Source organism: Lonchura striata, chromosome 2 (assembly GCF_050655825.1).
Source record: "Lonchura striata isolate lonStrDom1 chromosome 2, ASM5065582v1, whole genome shotgun sequence".
In the NCBI taxonomy this organism is placed as follows: Eukaryota; Metazoa; Chordata; class Aves; order Passeriformes; family Estrildidae; genus Lonchura; species Lonchura striata.
In genome coordinates, this window is record NC_140704.1 from 32156981 (window position 1) to 32184087 (window position 27107).

The 27107-nt window shown below is 39.4% G+C and overlaps 1 protein-coding gene across 3 annotated transcripts; it reads left to right on the forward strand.

The window, feature by feature from the left end:
- The first annotated feature begins 3021 nt into the window (after positions 1 to 3021).
- Positions 3022 to 26929, forward strand: KLHL7 (kelch like family member 7). 3 transcript variants are annotated; one of them, XM_085568003.1, is made up of 12 exons: positions 3022 to 3227; positions 5427 to 5903; positions 7187 to 7289; positions 8235 to 8328; positions 9532 to 9656; positions 11388 to 11563; positions 14205 to 14379; positions 15538 to 15680; positions 20311 to 20551; positions 23536 to 23737; positions 23990 to 24087; positions 25667 to 26929. In XM_085568003.1, the coding sequence occupies exons 2-12, from the start codon at positions 5841 to 5843 to the stop codon at positions 25948 to 25950; spliced, it is 1704 nt and encodes a 567-aa protein (XP_085424129.1). In that variant the 5' UTR covers positions 3022 to 3227; positions 5427 to 5840; the 3' UTR covers positions 25951 to 26929. The 3 variants fall into 3 exon arrangements, with proteins under 3 accessions (XP_085424129.1, XP_021393930.1, XP_085424132.1); XM_085568006.1 differs by lacking the exon at positions 3022 to 3227 and adding an exon at positions 3283 to 5336; XM_021538255.4 differs by lacking the exon at positions 5427 to 5903.
- The last annotated feature ends 178 nt before the right edge of the window (positions 26930 to 27107 follow it).

Genomic DNA, 27107 nt, shown 5'->3' on the forward strand with positions numbered 1-27107 from the left:
CATGTATTACAGACTATGATGAAACAAACAATGTTTACCAAACATTTCAGGGTACCTATCTATCTTGCACCAGTCTGTTTAGCAGCATTAGTTGGTGGCTTATAATGTAATTTGATATGTTTTTGAAACCACAATGGATAAGTTATTGTTTGTGTCGGGCCAATGGTTTTCCTATCCATGAGCATTAGAGGATAATCCTTCTCTATTTTTGATTTTAACTTCTGTTTGTGAATTGAGGGATAAAATACCATTAAACTATTAGTGTTTGTAGAGTGCATTGGGAATACCAATGTGCTTACAAGAGACACAAGTACATTACAAGACTTTCATTTGTATTAAATCTGTTACAAACTTCCTAATCATTTGGGTTATTTCATTTTAATTTCTCAGCATTCACAAGGAGCTAACTCTTCTTTCCAGTCCTTACCTCAAAAATGTGAGTAAGAGACTTCTGTCCCGAGATTACTGTCCCAGTATTTTCTGCCATCTCTCAAAGATGGTGATTTCTTGGTCTTCAGATCTAGTGCCACTATATGTTTGGAAGTTTTTTCATTGTGACATGTTCTTCTTGTATTTGTTTCATTATACACAGCAGTGCATGTATGCATATGCATCCCAACATAAGATGGACATGGAACTGTTGGAGCAAGTCCAGAGGATGCCACAAAATTGTTAAGAGGACTGGAGCACTGCCCCTGTGAAGTCAGGCTGAGAAAGTTGGAGCTGTTCAGCCTAGAGAAGAGAAGGTTACATGGAGATCTCGTAGCAGCCTTCCAGTACCTGAACAGGGCTTACAGGGAAGCCAGAGAGGCACTCTTCATCAGGAATTGTAGTGATAAGACAAAGAATAATGAGGAGAACCTGAAAGAGGGGAAACTTAGGCTAGGTGTTAGGAATAAATTCATTACTGTGACAGTGGTGAGATATTGGAATAGGTTTCTCAGGGAAATTGTGGGTGCCCCAAGCCCCAACCCTGGCAGTGCTCAAGGCCAGGTTGGATGGGGCTCTGAGCAACATGATCTAGTGGAAGGTATTGGGACTAGATGGCACCTTCCACTAGATCATGTTGCTCAGATCTTTTTGACCCAAGCCATTCTATGGTTCTATGTGCACACAATAGCTGGTTTTCATCAGAAAGGTGGATAGCGTCTTATATAAAATGACATTTAACCCTGAAATAATTCCAATTTAAAGTAAATCTAGAACTTTGTCACACAGCATGCCAGCTTCTTATTGGTAAGGAACTGCTCCCATCTGACTTGGTATCATGCTCTGCTCCTGGCTCAAAATTCCTTTTGGGGCAGGTGGCCCTCGCTGTTCCCTCACAAACTGTCCATCTCATACTGTGGTCTGAAGTAGTAAAAACTTCATGAAAGAAACTGGCTCTTGTGGTATGCTGTCCTTTAGGGAGTATAGAAGTTTTCCACATCTCAGGTTACTCTCAGTGTCAAATCCCACTGAAGCTGCTTGCTGAATTCAGGTATGGCAAATCCCTCATTTGAGCCTGATCTGGGTATGTACATCATGTTAGCTGCCTGCCTGTGTTACCAGCAGCTCCCTGGATTATCTCTTATACACTGATGCTAATTGTTACATCAGTAATGCTGCCCACCCCAGGCATAGAGCAGTACAAATGGAGGTACCACACCGAGTGCTGTCAGGGTCTCGAAGTGCTCAAATGTTTTTTCTTAGTGTAAAAGGAACCAACAGTAAATTCTCTGCTTAAAAGCAGCTCCCCAGAGAAAGGAGAGGGAGACCGCTGATTTATCTTCCCTCACCACAGTTCGTGTAGCAAAGGGTCCGACCTTGGGACCAACAAGCTGAACTCCTTAACCTGGCCAACTAATCTTCCAGAACATGGCAGTGCACTCGGAACCCAGCATAGATATTTATCCTCCCAACACAGCTATTTCTGTGCATCCCATGGATAAAGCAGGCATCTTATGGTTACCTTCAAGATGAAATTAAAACTCTACATGTAAACTCTTTATACCGTGAAATCTGAAAATGGCCAGAAGTACATTCCCAGTTTTCTCTTTTTTTTTTACTGTTACATGGTAAACTCTGGAAAATCAAGTGACAGCTGTGTCGGTTTTGTTTATTTCAATGAAGCAAAGGTCAAGTGCATTAAAATTCTTACAGCTTCCACGTAGTAGTAATTGTTAGATGGCAGAACCGCAGAATATCAAGGCCTATTTTTTAAAATCTTACCATATGAGGCATGTATCAGGAACAAAGCAGCTCATTCCTTTTATTAAAAGAGCCTAATGTTATTTCTGCAGGAATTTCTCTCCCTTAAAGTCATGGCATTAAGCTGTTCAACACCTTGTTATCCGTTGAATTAGTGTTTGGAACATGACACAAATGCACTGACAGCAAACTCACGCTAAAATCTTGCTTTGGCTATCACCATCCTATCCAAACAACGGGAATCAAAGCACCAAACATTTTGACATTATTTCTGGGAAAGGGGTGGCTGAAGCTCTCGGGACAAAGAGGTTTTCTTCTGGATCCCGTTTGCTTCCTTAGCCGGCCCACGTGGGACACAAGCCGGGACGCGATCCCTGCAGCGGGAGCTGCAGGAACCATTCCTCCCCTCGCTCACACGCGCGGGGCAGAGGAAGCCACTCGAGCAGGGCAGCCCACGCCCCGGGCAGGCGGGGCACGGCAGGGTGTCCAGCAGCACAGCACGGCCGTGCCCGGGGGCTCCGAGAGCTCCCGCCCCCGACCGGGAAGGCAGCTCCCGGGAAGGAGCCCGGGCACCCCGGTCCTCGGCCGAGCCCCGCCCCGAAGCGCAGCGCCCCGAAGCGCAGCGCCCCTCAGGCTGCCGCGCAGGCGCTCTCGCCGTGCGGCGGCCGAGCCCCGCCCCGCTCTTTGTTTACCCCGCGCGGCGCCGCGCGCCGGCCGATGGCGTCAGCGCACCCGGCCCGCCCCCGGCCCGGCGGCGACAGCGGCGCCCCGGGAGCTGCCGCGTCCCTGCGCTGTCCCCGGGCCCGCCCCGCCCCGCGCCGCCCGCCGCCCGCCGCCCCGCGCCGTTGGCCGCCCGGCAGCCGGCGGGCGCATGTTCCCCGGCGGGGTCGGCGCGCCGGCGGTGAGCGCGGGCGAGCATGGCCGCGCCCGGGTCGGAGAAGAGCAGCAAGAAGAAGACGGAGAAGAAGCTCGCCGCCCGCGAGGAGGCCAAGCTGCTCGCCTCCTTCATGGGCGTCATGAACGCCATGCGCAAGCAGGTACGGCGGCGCTCGCCGGGGCCGGCAGCCCGCGGTGCCCGTGCTGCCCTGAGGCCGGTCCCGCTCCCATGCCGAGCTCCCGGGGGTTCCCGGCTCTAGGGCCCGGCGCCGCCGGTGCCACCGGTCTCCGGGGCCGCGCAGCGAGAGCCGCGAGTTCCGCTTTCGTTTGCGCCGGAGGCAGAAGCGCCGCGGATCTGGTTTTCCTTATCTGAAAACGCCTTGCGTGGGGCCGGGCAGGAGTGAGGCTGTGAGTGATGGATGGCCCAGTGTCTCCAGTTAGAGCATTCACGGAGCCCTTTTCGAACCGAGCCCTGAGGACTGTGGAAAGGCGCTAATGCTGGATTTTTGACCAGAAACTCTTCTCTGAACAAATTGACTGTGTACCCTGTGAGCACTGCAGCTGCAGCGGGAGGAGAGGGATGAGTAGAACCATGGTTTGGTTTCACAAGTGGCATTTTTGCCTTGAATACCTCTGGCCATTGCACTAGGAAGCCAATGGCGCTGTAGGAGTTTGGTGGCTTCATCCGGCCTCAAATTGTGAAACTCTTGGGCTAATAAGCTTCCATGGTGAATAGTTTAATGAGTATTATAGGTGACTCCTCTGTTTGCCAATAGAACAAGAGCGGTAACCAAAATCGCAGTCATACAAGTGCATTTCATTTGAGCTGTCCAAACTGAAATAAATACTCATAAATAAAAAACATTGAACTAATGGTACAAGAGCAGAAGGATGATACATGTAACTCTTTGCATATGAAGAAATCTTTCTTCTCAGAGAAGGATCTAGACTGGTTGTGGAACTTTGTTTAAAAACAGTGATGTGCAGCCAGAGTTAAAGCTGACTCTGTAGCCAGATGACCATGTAGGGCTTTCACACCTGGCACTGGCATGTGTTGTATCTTCTAGGGTTTAATTGCTTGTCCTCCAGTGTTAGTCTTGCCAGAGTCCAGCTTTTAATGCTGTCTGCACCAGCAGTCTAGGTCCTGACCTGACAAGTATTGGTGTTGGTTCTGCTTTTCTAGCACTTCAGCCCTGTTCGTCTCTCAGTAATAGACAGTCAGTTATGTTGTCTGCATAAACCATTTCATGGAACTAAGCTCTTAGGTATGAAAAACTAAGTTTTTTGCAATGATTTCAGATAGTAGACTAAAGAAGGATTTAAGGCCTGTGTTCTATGTTTTTATGTAGGCTTTGTTTCTGATCTAAAAATGTAAACATTTTCCAAGGTGTGGCTGAATTCATAATTTGATTCCTCAGTGTTTAGTTCATACCTCTGTCATTGTTTAAAAGGATATGCTAGATGCTCTTATGATTTGTAAGTAGATATGTCCTCCTGTAGATATACGTGCAGTCCCCAGCACTGAAATTCACAGTGCTTTACCATATCCCCGTTCCAGTGTGTGGTACCACGTTGTTCTGTGTAAATGCCTCATCTTGATTCAATATAGTGGCTTGCCAGCTTTCATGAGCCACTCGAAACAAGGAGTGAGAGGGTCAGGATTAAGTCATGTGAAATTTGTGTGTACTTCTGATTCAGATTCCAGAATCTGTTATGCCCAGGAAGTAACAGCTCTTAATTTTGCCTGCAGACTTTTCATCTGACCTCAGATGAGCTTTACATATCCCACAGAGTGCTGACTGGTCCAGAAATTTTTGCAGATTTCATGAAACTCATGCTTCTTTTAGGAGTTGTTTGTAAGAGGAGCTCAAGTATTACTGAGGGAGTAGGGGGAGGTGTGGTTATACAGGATAAATTTGGGAAGTTAGCAGTAGCCAGAGGAAAACACACTAGTTTCAGCTCATTAGTTGTGCTAAAGTTGTAAGAGGATTTGTAGTCAGCATTTTCCTTTTGTATTTTGGTAAGTCATGAACTATACTGTAGTTACAAAACCTGAATATGAGTTAAAATTTTCCTGTGATGGAAATGTCAAGGTGCACATGCAGCTCTAGGTATTTAGCTCATTAGGTAATCCTTTAGGAATCTGGGCTGATGGGAACTTACAGCTCATTTTAAGGAGGCTGCTTTTTGTGTGAGGTGGGATGAAGAGGAATCTTCCATGAGTATAGGAATTTAGAGGAAACTGTGGACATACCTGCCCTCAAGTACAGGTGAGATGTTGGGGCCAAGTGTGTTTAGTGCTTGGAGGACTTGATGCTTGTCTCCAGCATTGATGAACCACATCTTTGTGGGTTTTCCAGAGCTATTGGACAACATGTGCATAAATGATTTATTGCAACATTGGAGCTCAGTGGAGGTCAGCCAAGAATGAAGTCATTGGGAATGAAGCTGGGATAGAGCTGCAAGGTGTTGCTGAACCTGTTATTTAGAAGGTGAAGTGCCCTGCAGAAGCTGACGCTTGGGTGTGTCCTTTGGTTAACACAGTCACCTGTTGCATCATGGAGGTGACCCAGTGACAACAGTGGGTCCTTCTGGAAGGAAGTGCAAAAATCCTCAGAAGAGCATTAGTCGAAATGGAACCATCACACCCAGAAACATCCCAGGGAAGGAAGTTAAAATGAAGATCTGTTTGGGTTGGCAAATGCATGCAGAGCAGCCTTAGAAGATCTGAGGTGTTTCAAATGCTGAGCTGAGGAATTTGAAGTGTCTTAGAAATGCAGCGTGGAGCTCAAGCAACAGCTGCAAGTCTTGGCAAAGCTTTGCCACAGGATTTTATGGTATCTTGTACTGCTGGTTTCTAATGCTTGTTTTGAACCAGAAATGTTTGAAATTTCAGCTTTTAAAGGATTTCCTTTGAAACTTTTCCGGAACGATCTCTTTTTTTGCTGTTGTTTCAGTCATATATGGTTTGAAGCTACAAAGGAAGCTATATGTCACCCCCATCTAACTTCCATTTAGATAATATTTTTGAAAGTATTATTTATATTTTGTCCAATATGTGCTTTTGAGTGTCCTGTAAAAAAAAAAAAATAGAACCAAGCATGTTTAAAGGAATTGTAAATATGGGTTATCAGCCCTAGATAATATTGTCTCCATGTGGAAAACACTGTCACAGTTCTAAGCAAGTATATATTTCCCACAGTATAAATGTTCTTTTCTGGGGCTGGCCTGGGGATGGGTGTACATAGATGTTTTTGAAAGCTGTTCCATGAACTTAAGGTAATAGTCCAAAATTATTTCCTGTTTTTTGAGAAAGCAGTGCTGCTCAGTTTTTCTTTCTTAATACATAGTTATAAATTACTGTATATGCATTTATTTCACATTATGTATATGCATTTGTTTCACTCAATATGTTCTTAGAAGAGATAGCATTTCAGAATCTATTCAAATTATGTGTTTTTCCCCCAATCGCTTCTGACAGCTTTTATAAATTATGTTGCTTTCCCTTCTCCTTTTAGAGCATGACAATTCACATGCAGAGGAGAAACTAGCTGCCTACATATAAACAGCAAATAAATGAGAAATTATGTTTTGTTTGGAAGCTAGTTGCTCATCAGGGGTGACCAGTCAAACCCTTCCACAGAAGTGGTATTTTTTTATAATTTTCTTTAAAATGCTCCATTGAATGCTTTAAACTCATTCATCACTTTGACTCCAGTTGGGAAGTAGGATGGCAGCCTTCAGATATGAGATTCCCGTGAATTTTTTTTGAAAATCAGCAGCAGAGTAAAGGAGAGCCACTGGTAGATGAAAAACAGTGCAGCCCCTCCTAGATGTTGCAGAGCCTACATTATTGTAGGCTGATGTAAAACCTACAGGAAATACTTTGGTCAGGGTTCATGTTATTTATGACCATCCTGTACAAATTCATGGGTAAACTGATGTTTGCTAGTTCTCCAGGCTACTGAACTTTGACTTCCAGAAAATATTTTTATCACATAATGCTCTTGAGTGATGTGTTTTACAAAAAGCAATTAATTTCCATAAGCTGTATTCAAAGAAATATTGTTGAAATATTTTCCAAAATGCTGATTTTTGTCTTTTTTTCCCTTTGATTCAGAAAACTCTTTGTGATGTCATTCTTATGGTTCAAGAAAGAAAGATCCCAGCTCACCGTGTTGTGCTTGCTTCAGCCAGTCATTTTTTTAACTTGATGTTTACTAGTAAGTCTTTTGCAAATTGATTAATATTAAACTTTCATGATGATATCCTGTTAAATTTGTCTGTCAACCTGTTTATCTTATGAAAGTGATTTATTTGAGGGACAAGCATAAGTGAAGATACCTCATTTTGTGCCCTTCCATTCACCTCTGTTCATCCTTCCCCTCATTTTTCCTTCAACTCCCTTTTGATCAAGTGTTACTTCATATATAAGCTCTCTGAATTAATAACTATGGCCTATACAATGTATCAGAGTTTATCTCCCTTGCTTAACCTGAAAATTGGGGATTTTATTGTCCCATTACAGAATTTGTCTGCCATCAGGCATTTCTGCATATAAATTGGGCTTTCAGAAGTTAGAGACATGGTTTAGTGGCTGGAGTGGATGATCTTAAGAGATCTTTTCCAGCCTTAATTCTGTGATTCTCTAATTCTTTCATTAATGCTCTCTTTAAAACTTCACTTATGTAGTATCTTTTGTATACCTTACCCATGAATTGTAAAATTACTCTAAAATCAAAGTTGAGTGGAAATAACAATTCCAGTGGTCAGTGGGAACCATCTGTGGGCAAACCTAGTGCTGTGTCTGGATGTGGGGAGCTCGGAGCTGTCTCCATTGTTATCAGCTTGAATGTGGAAATGGCTTTTGACAGTGGTAATGCTAACATGGCAGTCTGGCTGCAGTCAACAATGTCTAGACATTTTTTCCTTAACACAGTTTATCATAATTTAGATAATACAAGGATGTTCTCACACCAGTTATCTTGTTTGTTCCACTGCCTCCTTTCCTGACTTGTATTAGCAATTCTGGGTAAACAGCAATCAACTCTGAGCAGTTTTTAGCAGGTTACCACTTTGTATAATTGCTTTATTTTCTACTGTTTGTAAAACATACAATAACTAGAGTGACTTCTTGATTAAAAGTTTGTCTTTCAATCTGTTTGCAGCAAATATGATTGAATCCAAGTCCTTTGAAGTGGAGCTAAAAGATGCAGAGCCTGACATTATTGAACAGCTCGTGGAATTTGCTTATACTGCAAGGTAGTTTTGTTATTTAAAGCTCACGCTTTTCTAGGAAGCCTGCCAATTTTAAATTATAAAAACTTAAAATGTGTTTATGATTCATCAGTTTTGCTACCATTAAAATTCTTTCTTTGTTTAAAGCCTGATGTGACTAGACTGTCTTTCCTTCTTCCCTCTTCCTTTCTCTTTAACAGTAGGAAGCCCTACAGACTAAAGGAAACTGTATTTGTCTCCAGAAAGCAATTCAAAGCACTTCAAGCTTTTGACTTCAGTGTTGGAGTCAAACGATGTTTCCCATGGTTCTGTAATTCAGGTCCTTATTGATGTCAGCAGGGTCTCTCTTTATGTCTTTATGGCCATAGTAGCTGTGGCACAGAACCATTTCCAGGAGTTATGCCTTCATCTCAAAACAGGCAGGGTGGGATAACTCTTCTGTGAAAGTGTTTCCCCTCTATGTCAGCTTGTCCCTGTGTTTGTGGTTTTTTGTGGGCTTTTTTTCCTCTTCCAGCCCCTCCCCCTAACAGAGCTCTTGCAGATGGCTAGGGTTGTAAACAGTACTTAATCAGCTTTAATCCAACCTATGGATGGCAGGCCTTTTGTCTAATGGGGTTAACTCTCATTAGGGAGGCTTTCTCCTTTCTTTTGAGAGCCAGCTTCTTGTATAGTCCCTCAGTAGTAAGAGATGGTCTGTGTCATCAGCCCACCCCAGCCACATGGTTGCCTGCCCTGATAGCCAAGCCCTAGATTGTGGCTTCCATAAGTTCTCTTGAAGCACTGCAAAACTGGTTGTTCTGCTTATGCACTTTGGGCAAATCAGCTAGACCAGTCCTGACAGAGTTTAAACAGATTTTGCTGGTACCTGTTTAGAAGTTGAAAATGGTCATTAAAAAGGTTCTGGGTTTGGGGATTTTTTACCTTCTGTGAAAGTGGTTAATCACACAACTCATAGCAATAGTATAGGACTGCAGAGGACCTGTGTTAAAGGCTTATTCTTCAGATCCCAGGGCTGGTTATTCTTTACCCTGCCTGGGTAAAGTAGAGCAGACAAAAGCAGTTTGGAAAGATCTTGAAGGATGTGTCCTTAGATTGTATGTAATAGATTCTTGGGTAAATAGGAAGGAAATAATTTTGCCATTTATGTGAATTCGTGTAAGTTGCTTTTTTTATTGTCACAACTTACTTAATTTCAGTGATGCTAATTTTACACCTTCTGTTTTGCAGAATCTCAGTTAACAGCAATAATGTCCAGTCTTTACTAGATGCAGCAAACCAGTATCAGATTGAACCTGTGAAAAAAATGTGTGTGGACTTTTTAAAAGAACAAGTTGATGCTTCCAATTGTCTTGGTAAGAGAGGTAGACTTAAATTTGCTATTTGTTTTTTAACTTTGCTGTATTTTCTGTCTGTGGATAGCCATAACACTTGGCTAAATCCAGGCATGTAAAAATAATTTTTCTTTGAATCTGAATTGTTGCCCCTTGCCACAGAGTCTGCTGACTGTGCAAGATATCATCCAGCTTGGTAGGATGCTGGAGCTTCTTGTTTGTTAGAGAGCTGCATGTGTTTAGTGAGGTAGAGCTTTCAGTTGTTACTGTACTTGCAGACAGAATTTTACATGTTTGTAACTTTTACAAAACTAGCATATCTTTTACAAGTATAAACAGAGTAAGATTAGGCTACTTTTGGTTTTGTTCACTTTTTATTTTGACTGAAGGCAATGAATGTTATCTGGGCAGGTTTGATATCATGTTCTGTAGTTCAAATGTGGACTGGGTGTTACAGAAAAAGTAAAAAAAATAGAAGTACATACTTTTTCATGCTTAAGACTTGGTGCACTTTATATAATGAGAAATTTAAGAGAAACTTTTTTCGTGTTTTTTATTGTCATTGTTAAGTAATTCCAGTAACATCTCAATCATATTACAGATGTTTATAGCAGCAATGGAAATGTTTTGCAGAGTATATCTGAATTACAGTGACTCAGCTGACACTTCAGTGCTGTACAGCTGCAGCTCTGAAACAGCTGCTGAAAGAAAGACACTACCTAAGGAAATTACCACTTAGGCTTGCTTTGAGGCAAATTTCTGCACTGTGGCTTCTGTTAGGTGGAAAATGAATTTTGCTCTCTAACACTTCCATATTTTGTTGCTAATTTATTGCAAAGAGATTAAAACAAATTTTCCTTAAGGTATTTTTTAAAAATTAAAGCATGTTTTATGCAGACTCATAAGCAAGTACACAGTTCATTTTTTAAAAAGTATTTGAAAGAAACCATGGCTTAATTTGAATATTTAAATATTGTCATGTATGTGGATTTTACCTTTCTAGTTTGCATTTTACTATTCTGAGCAGCTCAGACTAATTGCAACCCATATGTTAGTGAGTTGCTCCTACCCCAGGTGCCATTTCCTTTGAGAAGGAAGACTGTGGCATGAGGAGAAGTTGCTGCTGAAAAGCTCTGTGCTTACATGGTTTTAATGGCAAAGTTGGCAGTGGTGCTTCTCAGCTGCTGTTTGTACCTTTATGCCAACCTTCTGTCCTTCCAGCAATATCAGCTTGACTTTGTGTTGATCTGCAGCTGACTGTCCTAGATCTATAGAAAGATCCCAGTTCACCATGACTCTTGAAGGAAACTGGGCTTGGTTGGGGCTGATGGTGCATGAGCAGGTCAGGAGAGGTTGTAAAACATGGATCCAGTTTCCCAAGCTGTTCTGGTTAGGTGTGGTTAGTGTGGCTTGGCTCAGACTTGGTTAAGGTACTGTTGTCTGCTTTGTAATTGGGAAAGTGAGGAAATAGTGCTGGAGAGACAGTTAATACAGCAAGTGTTGCAGGTCTGAGTCTCCAATTAGTTCAGTGGGAATAGGGATCAGCAGCTTGCCCCTGACTTAGTTTGCCTTGAATTGCAGGTGAGTTATGATAGCATGTGTTTTAATGGGGGGGAAAAAAGGCATGGTAATAAATATTAAACTGAAATTGTAAATATCACTCAAATTACAGTAATTGTATTCTGGTTTAATATATTAAAGGTAATTGCAGTTCAAGTTTAAAAGGGTTTTTTTCTTAATTTTCCTTCATAGGCATAAGTGTGCTAGCAGAATGCCTAGACTGCCCAGAACTGAAAGCCACTGCAGATGACTTCATCCATCAGCATTTCACCGAGGTTTACAAGACAGATGAGTTTCTTCAGCTTGATGTTAAGCGTGTGACACATCTCCTGAACCAAGATACATTGACAGTGAGGGCAGAAGACCAGGTGAGATCCCTGTTTCATAGCAGCTAAAAGCATTGAACTTAACTATCTTTTTTTAATTAAGAACTGGCTTCAGGTAGTCAAGTATCTCACTGATATTCCTAGAGGATATGATGCACATAGTGCTTGCTAAATTGTGGAGTAAAAGGTGCATCCTAACTTGGTCAAAACCAAATATTAATAAATATTCACATTTCAAGTGTAGGTTATAGATGTGTTGTTTCAGCAAAGTTGGAAGAAAGAAGTCACAGAGGGAATAAACAGTTTCCTTTGTCAAGGAAGCCTTTGTAGGGCTTCTGATTCAACAGTACATGAGCTAAATTGTTTGTTTTGTAGTGGTTGTTTCTAGACTGGGACTTATGTGCTTTTGGTGAACGTGGACCACTTCAAAGTGATGAGCAAACTGTACCTTAATGGATGCACATTTCTACATGAGTATAGCCTAGCCTGTTCCAGAGAGGCATTTGTGATGGAAACACACACACACACACACATATATATATGTAAATATATATATATATACACACACACACACACACATAAGCCTGGGGAACTGAGGGTTTTGGAAGTAAGATGAGTAAAACACTGAAAACTACACACATTGTCAGTGGTAGATTGCTGGAAGACCCTTATTTAGGAACTGGACATAAAGTTTAGGTGGCTGAAAGGAGCCTGGAGTTCACTCCATTAAAATTTGTAACCTGTGGCAGAAATTACATCCATAGCTGTCCCATTTGGAATGCTTGATTCAGCTTATCAGCTTAGAGCACAGCCCAGAATAATTATTTGCCATTTTGTTCTTCCTACTGCAGGAAAATAGGAAGCATGTAGGTGTCTACACTGCAGCCCAGACAGGTGGTTGTAGCAGTTGAGTGGTAGCTGTAGCTGCTGGGCACTTGTAGCTTCTTAGTCAAAGCTGTTGAAGACAAATTGAAATCTTACCTCTGTAGCTCTGCTGTTCTGCTGTTTGAATTAGGTAATTTAAGTTTGTGTGGGTATGGCATCATGAGTTGACTGATACCTTTGAAGTGCAGCAGAGGGATGCTGTAGCTGAGATGTTGTGTATATCCTCTTGGAAACAGATGTTTTTCTGACTGCAAAGTCTCCATTGACATTGACCTCCAAACAGTAGAAGAATTGATTTGAAGCACTAAGGTTTAGTTATTTGTCTTCCTGTATGGTGATGTAACTTACAAAAATAAGAATTAGTGTATCAGGTGATTGAATATGGTAGTTGGTTTGTTACAGGTATAAAATATGAGTAGTGTCACAGTTCAGCATTCTTGCTGCGTGCTGGGAAAAGTTCAGATCATGGGGTAACATTCTCAGAGCTGGAGGTGTTGTTTGGCTTGCAGCCAAAATGACGTTAAGGATTTACATTCTTGGAGTTCAATTGGTAAGGCAGGATGGTGTGCTTTAACCTGGCAGCAGTGGTAGAAATGTTATGTATTCAGCCTGGCATCATTAAAATTCCTTTAGGAAATTGATAGTGTGCAGTAGGAAGCTACAAAAGTTTGACAGTTGCACTACAGGAATCATATTTCTCAGGAGTACTGCTAGGAAGTTGACATTATACTCTAACTTTTGTTTTGGTGTGGAGCATAGTTACATTTGACAAGAAGGGAAGGTCGCATTAAGTACTGTCTGTCCTATACAATGTTTGTGTTCAAGTCATTCTGTTGAATTTCCTTAGCTGATGGAATTTAGCCTTTAATTATTTTCTTCGCTCTCCCACATTGCCTGGTAATGTTGCAGACTTATAGCTGGGGTGGTCTAGTAGTCCTGAATAATTCTTCCATGAAGTGGCTTTCCATGTCATAGCTTTGTCTCTCAGCACCAGTCACTGTGGCCAGTTTCAGCTACAGGTGTAGGCACTGCCTGTCCTATTGCTTACAGTGAGGTTGTCCTGCTGCTTCAGAGTCAGTGCTACTGGGTAAGCTTGCTGTGTCTGACAGCAGCATGGAAGTGTCAAAATATACATGAAATCCTGGATTTTTTTTATATTTTGCTGACCTGGTGTCCCATTATAAATAGAGCAGATTTCTTGATTATCTTCCCTGGTCTACCTTCCCTGGCCCCTAAGAATACCCATTATCTTTTTCTATGAGGCAGAGAAAAAGAGGAGATGCTCTGGTAAATATATTTGGATACCCAACATGATGATTTATTCAGAGAACCAGTTTATCACCTCAGGAGACTATATCAAGTAGAAATTATTTCATTTCTATGAAAGCATTGCTGATGTTATGGCACAGAACTTGAAGAATATTAGATTTAACCTGGTACAGGAGTTACACACATAAATGTGAATTGTAGATTCATGTTTTCCATTTGGAGGGCAAAAAGTTAAACAGCAGAAGTAGTAGGTTTTTTAATTTTGTAGATGAGATTTATTCAGTGGTTGTGCATTTGTTTTACTTGTCTGAGCATTGTCTTTTTTGGGCTTGGTTGACTTTTGTTGTGGGTTTTTTTGGGGTTGTTTTTTTATTTTGAAAGATGGCAATGGCATCCCCATATAATGAAATGTTAGTACAGATTAACCTCCAGCAGGCATTAGAATCAGTTCATAGCACTAAGGTTCTGTTACTTGTCATGCTGTGTGGTGATGTACCTTATCCCTTTCTCTCCTTGTCTCTTGTTTAAGGTTTATGATGCAGCAGTCAGATGGCTGAAGTATGATGAGTCAAATCGCCAGCCGTACATGGTTGATATTCTTGCCAAAGTCCGATTTCCTCTAATATCAAAGAACTTCTTAAGTAAAACTGTTCAGGCTGAACCACTTATTCAGGATAACCCAGAATGCCTTAAAATGGTGATCAGTAAGTTGACCTCTAGCTGAAATCTTTATGATGTTCTATATAATTTTAAAAATGCTTCAAAAATTTTTGAAAATTGTTTGCTTTAAAATGCTCTAACATTTTTACATTAAATCCATCTGTTTCCTCTAGAATGCTGTGTTTAGTTGAAGTTGGATTAGCAGATTATTATTTAAATAAAACTCATCTTGTGTAACAGAGTGACTTTCATTTGTTTTCTCCTAGCAAATGGCATGAACTCCATGAGAAGTAATGGAATGGAGATTTTGTCAATGACTCCTTAGGGTAACTGAAAGTTAGCCTGCCTTTGTGACAGGCTTGTAACTTCAATATTTTTCATGTTCATATATGCATAAATAAAAGAAATATGTCAACATTTTGAGTAGTTTAAAGCTTTCCTAAGCAAATTATAATTTTAGATGTGTGTTTTACTGGTTTTATCTATTATATACTGACCATTGATTCTACAATGATTGATCATATATTTGCACTCTCAGGTGCAGATGAAACAGGAAACAAGCTTCTCTTTTGTTTTTAGACAGCATTTGTAAAATTTTACCATGTAAGAAAGGAAAAATAATTTCAGTAGCATTTAACTAGTTAGCTTCAATTTAGTGTAGATCTAAAAATCAGTACACAACTGTTTTCCTTCGGACTCAATGAACAGGATTCAAATTAACCTGTATGTTGGTAAGTATCCGCTGACATTTGACATCAGAGTCATAATTCTTGGGTGACACCAAGAAGGTGTCATTGTATAGGAAGTAAGGGTTTTTGTCTGGCTTTACTGACTTGTAATGCCACCAGTATTTTTGTTTGGGCTTGCTTCCTTTTGACTGTTTCAATGCAACAATCTTAATTGTTTGTTAATACTGGCTAAATGAGCTGATTAATCCATTAGTACATAACATGAGTCTGTATCTGTCCTGTGTTCACATGGAGCAGCCTGTTTGGAATAGGGTATAAATCTGGATGTGTCCTCCCACCCTCACATGCTGCTGTGCATTCTTCCATTTTGAATCAAAGCTATATGGATGTAATGTACAAACTTCATTTTCCCCTTTTTCTTCCTTTCCAGCTCTCCCCCATCCCTGCCTCTGAAACCTCTCTATCCATGTATGAGCTACACTGGATCTGCAACAGTTGTTGTCTTCCTTGCAGGTGGGATGCGGTACCACCTCCTTTCCCCAGAAGACCGAGAAGAGTTAGTGGAAGGAACCCGACCAAGAAGAAAAAAACATGATTATCGCATTGCTTTGTTTGGAGGCTCTCAGCCCCAGTCCTGCAGATATTTTAATCCCAAGGTAATCGTTACCTCAGAATGCATTAAGATTCACTGTTTGTAATCTTACCTGTTTTTTCTGCTGGTGATATTAACTAAGATATAATGATCTACAAAATGGTCTTAGGAAGAAAATATTCCCTCCCTCCTGGGTGTACAGTGGGAGGAATATGGTTAATTAAGTATTTTTAAGTCTGTGTACCTAGATGTAATACTCCATTTTGAACAGAATGATTGTGTTTGTTTCTTAGCAATATTAGATATGGAGAACTGATCAATCTGTCTGAGTTGAGCATTGATTGGTATGTGCATTTCTCAGCTGCAAATAAACAAAAGGCCACTAAACATCACATAATTGGTTAGGAATATATGAAAGTCTGTATGCATGTGCATGCATTTAGGTGTTTAGCCATTAACTCAAAGCAGGTTTTTTTAGCACATGTTAATTTACTGGCTTGTATGTTAGCGTAGAACCCAGTTTTTATTCAGTTTTTTTAGTGCATTATAAATATGCAACCACTTCTAAATCCCAATGGTTCACAGTTTTGTTTGTTCTTAAAAGTATATAAGGAGAAGAATGGGGAGCCAAGTATTACATAAGTGGAAGAGAATGGGTTTTTACAACAAAAAAACTTAGAGATTATCAATTTAGAGCAAGCAAGTTATGCCTGAAATTTGTTCCTATGTTTCTTGAATAAAATCCAGTCACAGGAATGGTGTATATTTCAGCTATGCAGATTAAAGGATCTAAAAACATCAACTGCATGCAGAAGGATTACCCATACCCTGTTTTACTAGGCAAGCACATACAGTAATACAGAGCAAATTTGCTATGTAAATATCAGGGCTCTCATAAGTTATGAGATCCCATGCATGTAATATTTTGTTGAAGCATATTAAATGCTTGTTAAAATTTCAAACAATTTGTGTGCTGTGTGAACTTCATAGTCAATGTAAGCCTATCAAATCTAATTTTGAATGAATGAGCCTTTGGAATGTGTTTTGAACTTTTCTTTCACATTCCCTTTGTAAGATAAAATTCAAGCCACCTTCTCTGAGTGCCACTCAAGTCTGGGGGGTAAAAACCCCAAACCTACCAGCTTTGCTGACTTAGCTTGAGAGACACTTAATATGTATTCCTATTGGGAATTCAAAATTCTTAACTAATGACTGCCTTTTTCCCTTACACACATACTCAAGATAAGCAGCACTTCAGCTGGCAGTAAGGAGGTGAGGGGTACAGACCAGATAATTCTCTCCTTTCCAAGATCTAAGTTTGGGAAGCCTTTAATCAGGCCATTTGTAACTTTTCAAGCAGTTGCATGGATTTGACAAAGAAATCTGTTTTGTAGACAAAGAGTAATATCTGTGAAAGTCTACATAAAGCACAGGATAAAAGAGCTGTACCTTTCATAGACTGCTTGTCCAGATATAGCACCAAAAAATAACTGAATTTGGAAGAAATTTTGAAGAATTGCCTCTTAATCAAGACTTACGGCCTTGCATGTGGAATAAGGAGTGGGGGGACAATGGGGCAGGAAAATTTTAGAAGTGGGTAATTGGAGAGCTTTATTCTAACAAGCATGTGTTCCTTCAATGTTTTCCTAGTACTTATATGCTTTCTTGGATACTCTTAGCTAGCCTGTCATGTCTTGTTGAACAGCCCTTACTTAATTTCCAACTCTGAAGCTTTTTAAAGGTCCTTTTCTGGATGTTTTGCTTGAGTTCAGACAATAATTTATTAAATGCAACAAACCAAGGATCCAGAACCCCTGCTGAATTACTATTTAACTCACTTTAATTGGTCTCATCAAAAGATGATGGGAGAGTCACAGAACAGAGGATTAAGCTTGTGTATGTACTTTTGCAAGGTTGAACCTTGGGAAAAATTGGAATTTTGCTTGTCTTTTGAACTGATTGAATAGTGACTTAGTCCTTCACTTCTGATATTAATCAAAATCAGAAATTGAATTAAATTGTTACATGTCACATAAACAATTCAAAACAGATGTTAAATTTATTCCTCAAAATATTTTCTTGGTTGCAATATAAGTTTCCATAGCTGTTATATGATAAAACTAGTGCAGAAATTTTAATTTTCACTGGTTCCTTTGCACACAAAATTAGTCTCTAATGCTGATAGTAATTTCCTTGTTGTTAGAAGGGTTCCTTAAATAAGACTGGATTGGATACTGTGTTTTATTTGTTGAGAATGCTAGCAGTATTATTTAAGACTGTATTTGTTCTCTTTGTTGCACTGTAACTGGTATTTCTATTGATGCATGTTCTTCATCAAGAAAACAAAATGATGCAACAGGACAGATGCAGATGGGCATAACACTTGTGGAGCAGTCTGGCACTAATTTGAGTAGACATACATGATTTCAGAATACTACTAGAACTCCTAGATGTTCTGTTAACAGTTGTGGGAAGCATTTTTTTGTTGAATTTTTCACAGAATTAAAAAAAAATCCCTAGGTTGGGAATAAAATACTTGTTGTTTTATTTTATGAACTGTCAGTACAGAATTTATATATGATTGAGATTTTGTGTCAGCAATATGCTTATTCTTTTGAAATTACTATCTCTAGTGGCCAGAAATGGTTGGAAATTCTAAATTCTCAGCAGTGCAAAATTCAACAATGGCAAATAAAAAGTAACAGATCCCTGGCAATGCTATTTCTTGATGAGCAAGGAAACCAGCATACCTTTTATGAGGAGATAGAGCTGTAGTCAGTAAGCTATTAGTGGGGAGGTTGCCTACAGTGGGCCTGTCTGCTGGTTTTTATGACAAACTTGGAAGAAGAATCAATTGAAAATGAGGAAACGTCTTAGAGAAAAAAAGGTACTTTTTCACAGGGCTCGTAATTGTGTGTGCCATTCTTGTCACAGGGTCTTGAGGCTCTCAGAAGTTCAGGTAGTTTTAATAAGTGATTCAATAAATTGATGAAAGAGAAAAAGTTACAGCTTTTGGCTCTGGTGTCCTGCATTGCAACTTGATGGAAACAGAGATCAGCAGGGAAAGAGTCCCCATATACTTACTGTATACTTCTCCATCGTTCCCTACTCAGTCCCCGAGAACGGAGACTTGCACTGCCCAGGGCTGTGTGGATCTTAACTGTGGTGTAAAGCAACACTTCTGCATAATTCTTAAATATGTTAAATTCAAAAATTGAACTAATTCTATGTGGTACAGACTAACATCGAAGAGCATTGCAGGAGGATGACCTAAATTGCCTCCTGCTGAAAGAGGAGGATACTGCTGAGTATACTCAAGTTATGGCTTTTCATTTGATAAAGGTACGGATGAAATGGATACATGAATGGAAGCCATAAAAGTGGGTCAGGTCACAGCCCTTTATAACAGTAAAGGAAAACAACAGGATATTTTGTAAAATTGCCAGAAGTTTGAGCTAGAAAGTAATGTTGATCTTACACAATGCACTGAGACATTTTCTTAAGATTTATGCAGCTATTTATTTTGCCATGCTGTAGTATGGCTTTCCTTTCTAGGATGCCCCAGGACCTGTTTCTCACCATAAAGGGCCACATGCAGCTGACAGCTCTTCTTGATATGGGGGATGCTACAAGAAAAGATTGTAAGATGTTCTGGACTATAACATGCTCTGCCTCTCTTTCTTTGAACCCCCATGTAGGAGTCGCTGTTCTTCCTCATTGACCAAGGTGTTTGAAGTATGTCCTTGCTAAGAAAATGTAATGATGTAACGTCTTGTGTGAACCATTACAGTGAAGGTCATTCAGCAGGTTGAGGTAGACCTTCTTGAGGTGGCACAGATAACAGTTAAGGTCCCATACTTTCCTGTTCAGTATAGGATTCAAGCTATGCTCATGGAATATGTGAGATGCTATTACTCAAGAAGTGTTTCTTGTGCTGTATGATATCCTGGTCTGCCATCAGTTGTTGAGTTTGGTGTTTTTAAGGCTTTGGGCATTACTGCTCATATTTTATACTTGCTGATTTTGCCAATCTATGCAAAATCAGTTTCTAGGCATCATAACTGCCAGTATTTGTGATGGAGCATTATCCTATTTCTCATGCTATCAACTGTGGATAGCTATAGAACATTTGTGTTTTGTAAATTCTGTAAATAAGCTTCTAGTTGTCATGGTAATAAAGTATGTATCAGAGCTTTTTTACTGAGTTGCTTGTCAATTTGGGTATTATCTTATTTTTCCGTTGTCTTTTATTTGGTACATTCTGTATTTTATTATTTTTAGAAAGAATCTGTTACCATATGTAAGATGTCTTCTTCCATTGCTATAAAAGAAAATGCAATCCTACTTTTTTGGTTACATGCATTGTTTCTAACATGATAGCAGCAGGAGGTCAATTGTGTTGGAAAAAACACCAGTACAGCTTTTCAGGGAAGCTGTACTGAGTGCACACAGGGAATATGGAAATGGAATTTCTTAATGTCATGGTTCATTGCAGCTAACTATGTCTGTGTCTAAGAGAATTTTTCAAGAGTACGCCTGAGGAGTATTCTTCAATAAACGGTGTTCTTGTTTGTTTTGAAAAGGAACTTAAAACTGACCATATCTAAATCTCTATGAAAAGCTCTGTTTGAAAACACTCACTGTACAGGTAAGTGTTATAATCTATTAGACATTACTTGTTCTTTGTAATGCAGGATTACAGCTGGACAGACATCCGATGTCCCTTTGAAAAGCGCAGGGATGCAGCTTGTGTCTTCTGGGACAACGTAGTTTATATTTTGGGTGGTTCCCAGCTCTTCCCTATAAAGCGAATGGACTGCTACAATGTGGTGAAGGATAGCTGGTATTCCAAGCTAGGACCTCCAACACCTCGAGATAGCCTTGCAGCCTGTGCTGCTGAGGGCAAAATTTATACATCTGGTGGTTCAGAAGTGGGTAAGACACTAAAAATCTTTAAAACAAACAAAAAAGCACAAAGAAAGATGGCTAGAAATTTTTCTGGTTTTTTTGCATGATTTTGTTGACAAGAAACTGCACGTTGCCATGTTAGCCTAATGAGTTTATTTTCCCATATTTAGGATTTTATCCCCCTTTGCCCAGTCCAACAACCTATTTCTGTTGTGTTTTGAAAATGGTTTCACTGATTGAAATGAATAATATTTACATTAACTGGAATAAAAAAATACACTGCCACTCTTAAGTTAAATAGGGACAAGATTGGATGGAGATGTGAGCAACCTGATCTAGTGAAAGGTATCCCTGTCCATGGCAGAGGGATTGGAAATAGATGATTTTTAAGGTCCCTTCCAACCCAAACCATTCTATGATGGTATGATTCAATGAAATATATTTTGTGAGTCCCACTCTTATCTTTCTTCTCTAAATCCAGAGAATTCAGTGTAATTTAAAATTTTCTGGAATGCATGACCAGAATAACTGCATTTTGACAATGGCCTTCCTTTTATACAGCATATGTTGGGCCTAATGAAGTCTTTTAAAGTGGAGGGAGGGGGGGAGTGGAAAAGAAATCTTTTAACACTTACTGCTTTTGGTGGTGAAATTGTACTTGATCCTGTAAAGGAATTTGTCCAATTTTTCTGTCAAATGACAGAAGTTATCTTCTGTTATTTTGTTATTCTGTTGGCTTGCTTCCACAAATGGAGAAATGATACTTCCTTTAGATGTTACTATTCAGCATAGTGGGGAAAAAAGTAATAAAAGACCATTGGGATTTTTTCTGTCACCAAAAAGCCTAGAAGGTGACTTATACTGTGGTGTTGCAGGAACATTTTATTTTGACACATCAACAACCCAAAGGTTGAAATGCAGGCATGGTATAGCCATAAAAATAGCTGTGGTACTAAAGCTGCGTTCTGGGGAATAAAAACAAATGGGAAGAAATCTAGAAGGAAGATCCTTTTGAGGTCTGCCTTGCTGCAGAGGGAGGTGAACAGAGGAAAAAATTGTCATGATCAGTGCTTAACATTCATAAATCACTTAATGGAGTTTATAACATTTAGGCCATGTTTTCTGACCTCTAAAATATATTAAGAGGTTTAATCAGAATAAGCAGTTCCCAGCTGCCACCTCGTGTGGTGAATGTGAAATAGCACCTTTCCCATTACTTGAAATAGGCTTAACTAAGGCCACATTGGGCAACTTGGAATGCTACATCATCTCATAAATCTTCACAGTTTCCCATGTTTCAATTCATGGCAAATAACAATAAAATTTTTTGATTGTACAGTATATTTTCTAATTCATGGTGAATAGTTAGTGCAACTATAGTTGAAGTTTTAATGTAGCAGTTTTCTTACAAATACACCCTCACATTACTGCACAGTTTCACTTTGCTTTCCATAAATATTAATCAAGACAGAATAGTAAAAGCTAAACATAAATAATGGAGTATAATTTGCCTGTACTTATTCTTCAGAATTCAGTGAATATGAAATTCTGTATCTCCTGAATCTAGTATTTTCTAGTTTGAAGCAGGCAATTATGTTGAAAGCATTAATCTGATAAAATGCTGCAGTATGTTTAGCTGTAAAGAAATCTAAAAATTGCATGTTTTTTCCATCAATTGAAGAGGTTGGATTACTGTGCCAGTCCATTACAGACAATATGGCTCATTTCCCCTTCTTGAATTGATGGGAGTCCTGTTCTATTTGCAATAACTAACAGACTTTGGAAGCTAAACATGAAGATCCTTCCACTCTTGTTTCAGTGCAGGAGAAATACTTAACATTATACTGAAAATGAAAGCTTCTATTTGTTTAAAACAAACAAACAAGAAGGATGGGTCTGCTAGATTTTCCATGGATGGGAATTTCTACAACTTCAAAGCAATAAAAATGTCTATTTACATCAAAGAAAATAATGTCCCACTCTATACAGTTTTTGGTGATACTGAGAATGTCAGGGTAGAAGTGAACAAATGCACACATTATAGGAGAGTGTGTTTATAGGATTAATTTTGGGTCTGGAAACAGCATCCTGTTGAAGGTTCAAATCCTCACCTGGTAGTAAGTGCTGCTAGTGTGCCATGCTTAATTTTTAGAAGTAGAAAGCCAAAGTAAAACAGACAGAAGATAACGCACTTTTAACTGTTCTAGGTGAATATATCTTTTGAAAAAAAGAGAAGAAGGATGTGGTTCTGTTCTGAGAGAGTTGTATTCAGCCTTCCCTGCCTTGGCTATGATTTGGTCTCTTACCTGAGCCTGAGTTTTGAGCCCATATCTGTCTTCTTTAGAAAAATTACTTTTGATTTCAGTAGTAGTTATCCTGGCTTTGGAGGGAAGAGTACACAGACCATTCACTTCTAGGCAATGAGTATCTACCAGTCCTCAGAAAGAAAGTAAATTGGGCAGAGATAGCTGTTTTGTGGTTGCTGACAATTCCAGGAGTATGTTATGGCATAAGCTATCAAATTCCAAAGACAACAAGTGTTCTGGATATTGGACAAGTCACATTTTTTAGAGGAAAAAGACTCATGAACCTGTAGTGTGAGTTTGCAATGCTGGTTTCATCTTCATATCTGAAAGTTCGATATATTTCCAAGTAGAAAGAGTAGCATGAGCTGATGACAATGGGATGGGTAATTTATATATGGCTCTGTTTAGTATTTATTCCCCTCCAAGAAAAAAGAAAGAATATCTTTTTTCTTGTTGTTTTTGAACACAAATAGCAATTTCATAAACTTACTTGCATAGTTTGGAACAAAAGAATCAAAATAATTACAAGCATGTACTTTCTGAGTAATCCCAAATTTAAAGCTGGTTAATTCTACTTTTGGAGGCGGGAAAGCTGCTTTCCCTTTTCCTAACAAAGCATCAATTTGATAATTGCTGTTAGAGACTTCTCTTGAAAGACAACCACAAAGATTAATGCCACTTTGATGGGTTTCTATTTTTTTTAAGGCAATTCTGCACTGTATTTATTTGAGTGCTATGACACAAGAACAGAGAGCTGGCACACAAAGCCCAGCATGCTGACTCAGCGCTGCAGCCATGGGATGGTGGAGGCGAATGGGCTCATTTATGTATGCGGAGGCAGCCTGGGAAACAATGTTTCCGGAAGAGTCCTGAATTCCTGTGAAGTTTATGACCCAGCCACAGAAACGTAAGTGTTGTTTTAAGTCAGGTTGGTTTTAGTCGCTTGTGTGCTAGCTCTGTAAATGACTGAAGTGTAGATGACTACAGGAAAAACTCTGGTAAGGAATTTTCCCTGAGTCAGCATTAAGAAATCACTACTTGAAAGATGTTTTTCTTAAGCAGCATTCTTTGAAATTTTGTTTTCCTACTGATAGGTTATGCTTACTTTCTATGGACCAGATGGTGATTTGTCCTTTTTTGTTTGATTTGTTTTCCCCAGGTGGACTGAACTGTGTCCAATGATTGAAGCCAGAAAGAATCATGGGCTGGTATTTGTAAAGGACAAAATATTTGCTGTGGGTGGACAAAATAGTTTAGGTACTTTAATTCTATTAATTCTCTGTCTGGTCACACAAGGTTTCATGGGATTGTTTTTCTCTTTTGGAATGAATTCATTCCACTCTGTTCAGCTGAAAAGCTTTGAGTAGCACCATCAAACATGTAGTCTTGTTGTCACATCAGTGTTGCCTTCTTCATTTCACCTCCCTGCTTAACTGTTTCTTATTTTTCAAATTCTTGTACTAATGATAGTCAAGTTCAGATATGCACCCCTACTGTAGCCCAGTTCTGAAGTAATTAATATGGCTAAACCAGGCATCTAAGAAGTTTGGGGTTTTTTTGGGGGAGGGGGCTTTTTTTAACATTACCCATATGTTTTCAGAGATTTTAGCATTCTTTTGAGAGACAGATAAAGGTGTAGCCACTATTTTAGGAACTTTAGTCTAAAGACTTAAATCTAGTCCGGTATTGTAAAATGGTGAAAATGTGAGACCTCTTTTGACTGTTCTAGCTTTGAAATATGATTTACTGTCAGGGCCAGGTCAATTATGATCTGCCTGTCTCCTTGTCCTTAAAACTAGTAGAATAATACCTTACAAGAAGAATAGAATTATAATTGCACAGGGTTTCTGAAATGCTTTTCAAAATGGAAAATTCTCATTTATGAGGTTTTTTTAATCACTATTTACGGTAAGTGGAATTCTTCATTTCAGATGAATGCTATTTTAGGATATAGCTTGATTTTTAATTGGCTACTGAAACTATTCCATTGTGATTGATTCCTAATGCAAAAATAATAGATACATTTATTGCACAAACACTTCATCAATCCGTAATCTGCCATCTTGCAAAATATAAGTGTATTCACTGAATGTTCCTCTTAGAAGTGTTAAAATTGTTCTTACTGTAATAAAATGAGGATGAGCTATGTCTGGGTTGGAAAACTCATATCTATGAATAGGATAGAATGATTTCTTAATCTCTCAGATCTAATAATTCAGTCCTGGAAATGAAAACTGAGTTAAATAGGGACAGCAGCATGTTTGTAGCTATTGTCAAGTGTAATTACTAGCATATTTTCTGAATAAGTAAATCTTAGCCACAAAATCTACTCTTCTCTAATAACTTCTGGTTTCTTTGGCCCTTTTCAATGAGACTTAAGCTTTTACACTCCAAAGATTTTAGTATCATCATGACGAGAGACCTCCTCTATCAGTAAATTGCCAGTTTTGGTAAAAGTACCCATGAGCCCTCTAGAATGAAATGCCATTGCTATAGGGAAGTTTCAGGTGATTAATGAGTTTTAGTCACTAGCCCCAAATCCATCAGAAATTCAGCACTGAAAGTTCTTTTCATGAAGTAACATGTTGGAATCTGTAGAAAGCATCTAGTGTGAATTTGTGATAATACATCTTACTTTCTATCTCCTTTTCACTGTTCTCTGGTTTTTTATTTATACAAGGATAAGCTGCTAGTTTGGAAACTGGGGTGTATTTTCCGATTTGCTTTTAAGTGGAGGGTTTTTGAAACCTTGAAAATAAAGGCTTCAGTTTGCATGCTCTAGTGCAGTCCATGAAGTGCAACATAATAAGCAGTTATCTATCTCATTGCTTTGTAGGTGGCCTTGATAATGTAGAATATTACGATATCAAGATGAATGAATGGAAGATGGTGTCTCCAATGCCATGGAAAGGTGTAACAGTGAAGTGTGCTGCTGTGGGATCTATAGTCTATGTCCTGGCTGGTTTTCAGGGTGTTGGTCGCTTAGGGCACATTCTTGAATATAACACTGAAACAGACAAGTGGATAGCCAACTCCAAAGTCCGTGCTTTCCCAGTGACAAGTTGTTTAATCTGTGTTGTAGACACTTGTGGGGCAAATGAAGAAACTCTAGATATCTGAAGACTGTAGGAGATGCTGAGGCATTCTTCAAGGACTTGGGAAAAGATGGTTATCGGTGCTTTGCTTCCATGTTTTACTGAATCATATTAAATTTAGTAACAGGAAAAAGAATGAGATGCAGACTTTCAATTTGTATATACAGCATATTGTATAATGTGGATTTTGTCATGCCCATTTTCTTGTCTGTTTTAAAGAGATGGGGATGTGTTTTGAGAATCCACTTACCTAGGTGATATCACGTGGCATCTTCTTTTAAAAGGACTGTGAGTGTGGCCTTGTCAGAGACCCAATCCAAATATTTAGAATGCATCTCAAGCATTTGATAAAGAAAAAATTCTGGTTAAATGACATTTTACCAAGATCAGTTGCAGAGATGTTTCCTTTAATGAAGGTGAGTAAATACAGCTTGGCTCATGAGAAAGATGAGCGATTTTTTCTCCTTCATACCTACCTGCAGAAATCTTACTGGGATGAAATGAAGATATTTTCTCAGGAAAGACCAAGGACTGCTGTCTAATAAAGATTCCCAATGTTTCAACAGCTCCCTAGGTCATGATAGCTGCCCTCTTCCAGTGAGTTTCTTCCGTCATTTGCATGACTCCTTATCAGTTTTTTAAGGTTAGAGAGGCCATACATAAAAATTAGAGAAACACTTTGATGGTCTCTTTGGCATTTTGTGAAGCCTTCACAGAAAGACTTTTTGATTATTTTTTTTTTTTTAATTACACTGAGGTAGGGAATGGTGGGGCAAGTCGACGACAATTGTGCACTATAATTAGCAAGTTGGAAACTTGGAAAGAAATTTCAAATCTATCTTCCTAGGCATCAGACTGTACATACTGTAGATGCCAAACCATTAGCAAACATGGGAACGGGAATGAGAAAAGCAAAGTCAATACAACAGATATATTGATTTTCTTCTTGAAAATGACTGTTTTTAAAATGGCATGAACCAAGTAATTAAAGATACTTTACAGAAGTCTTCAGAAGTTGCGCATGGTTATTCATCTCTGGTTTAGAAGCACAGAGTTCTGTAAATGCTTCCAGCCCACATGATGGTAAATTTATTCACACAGCCTTAAAGTCCAGCCTCTCAAGCTCTGGGTGTCATCGACATTGTGTGCCTCTTCCCGGTTCTGGAAAACTATACAAATGAC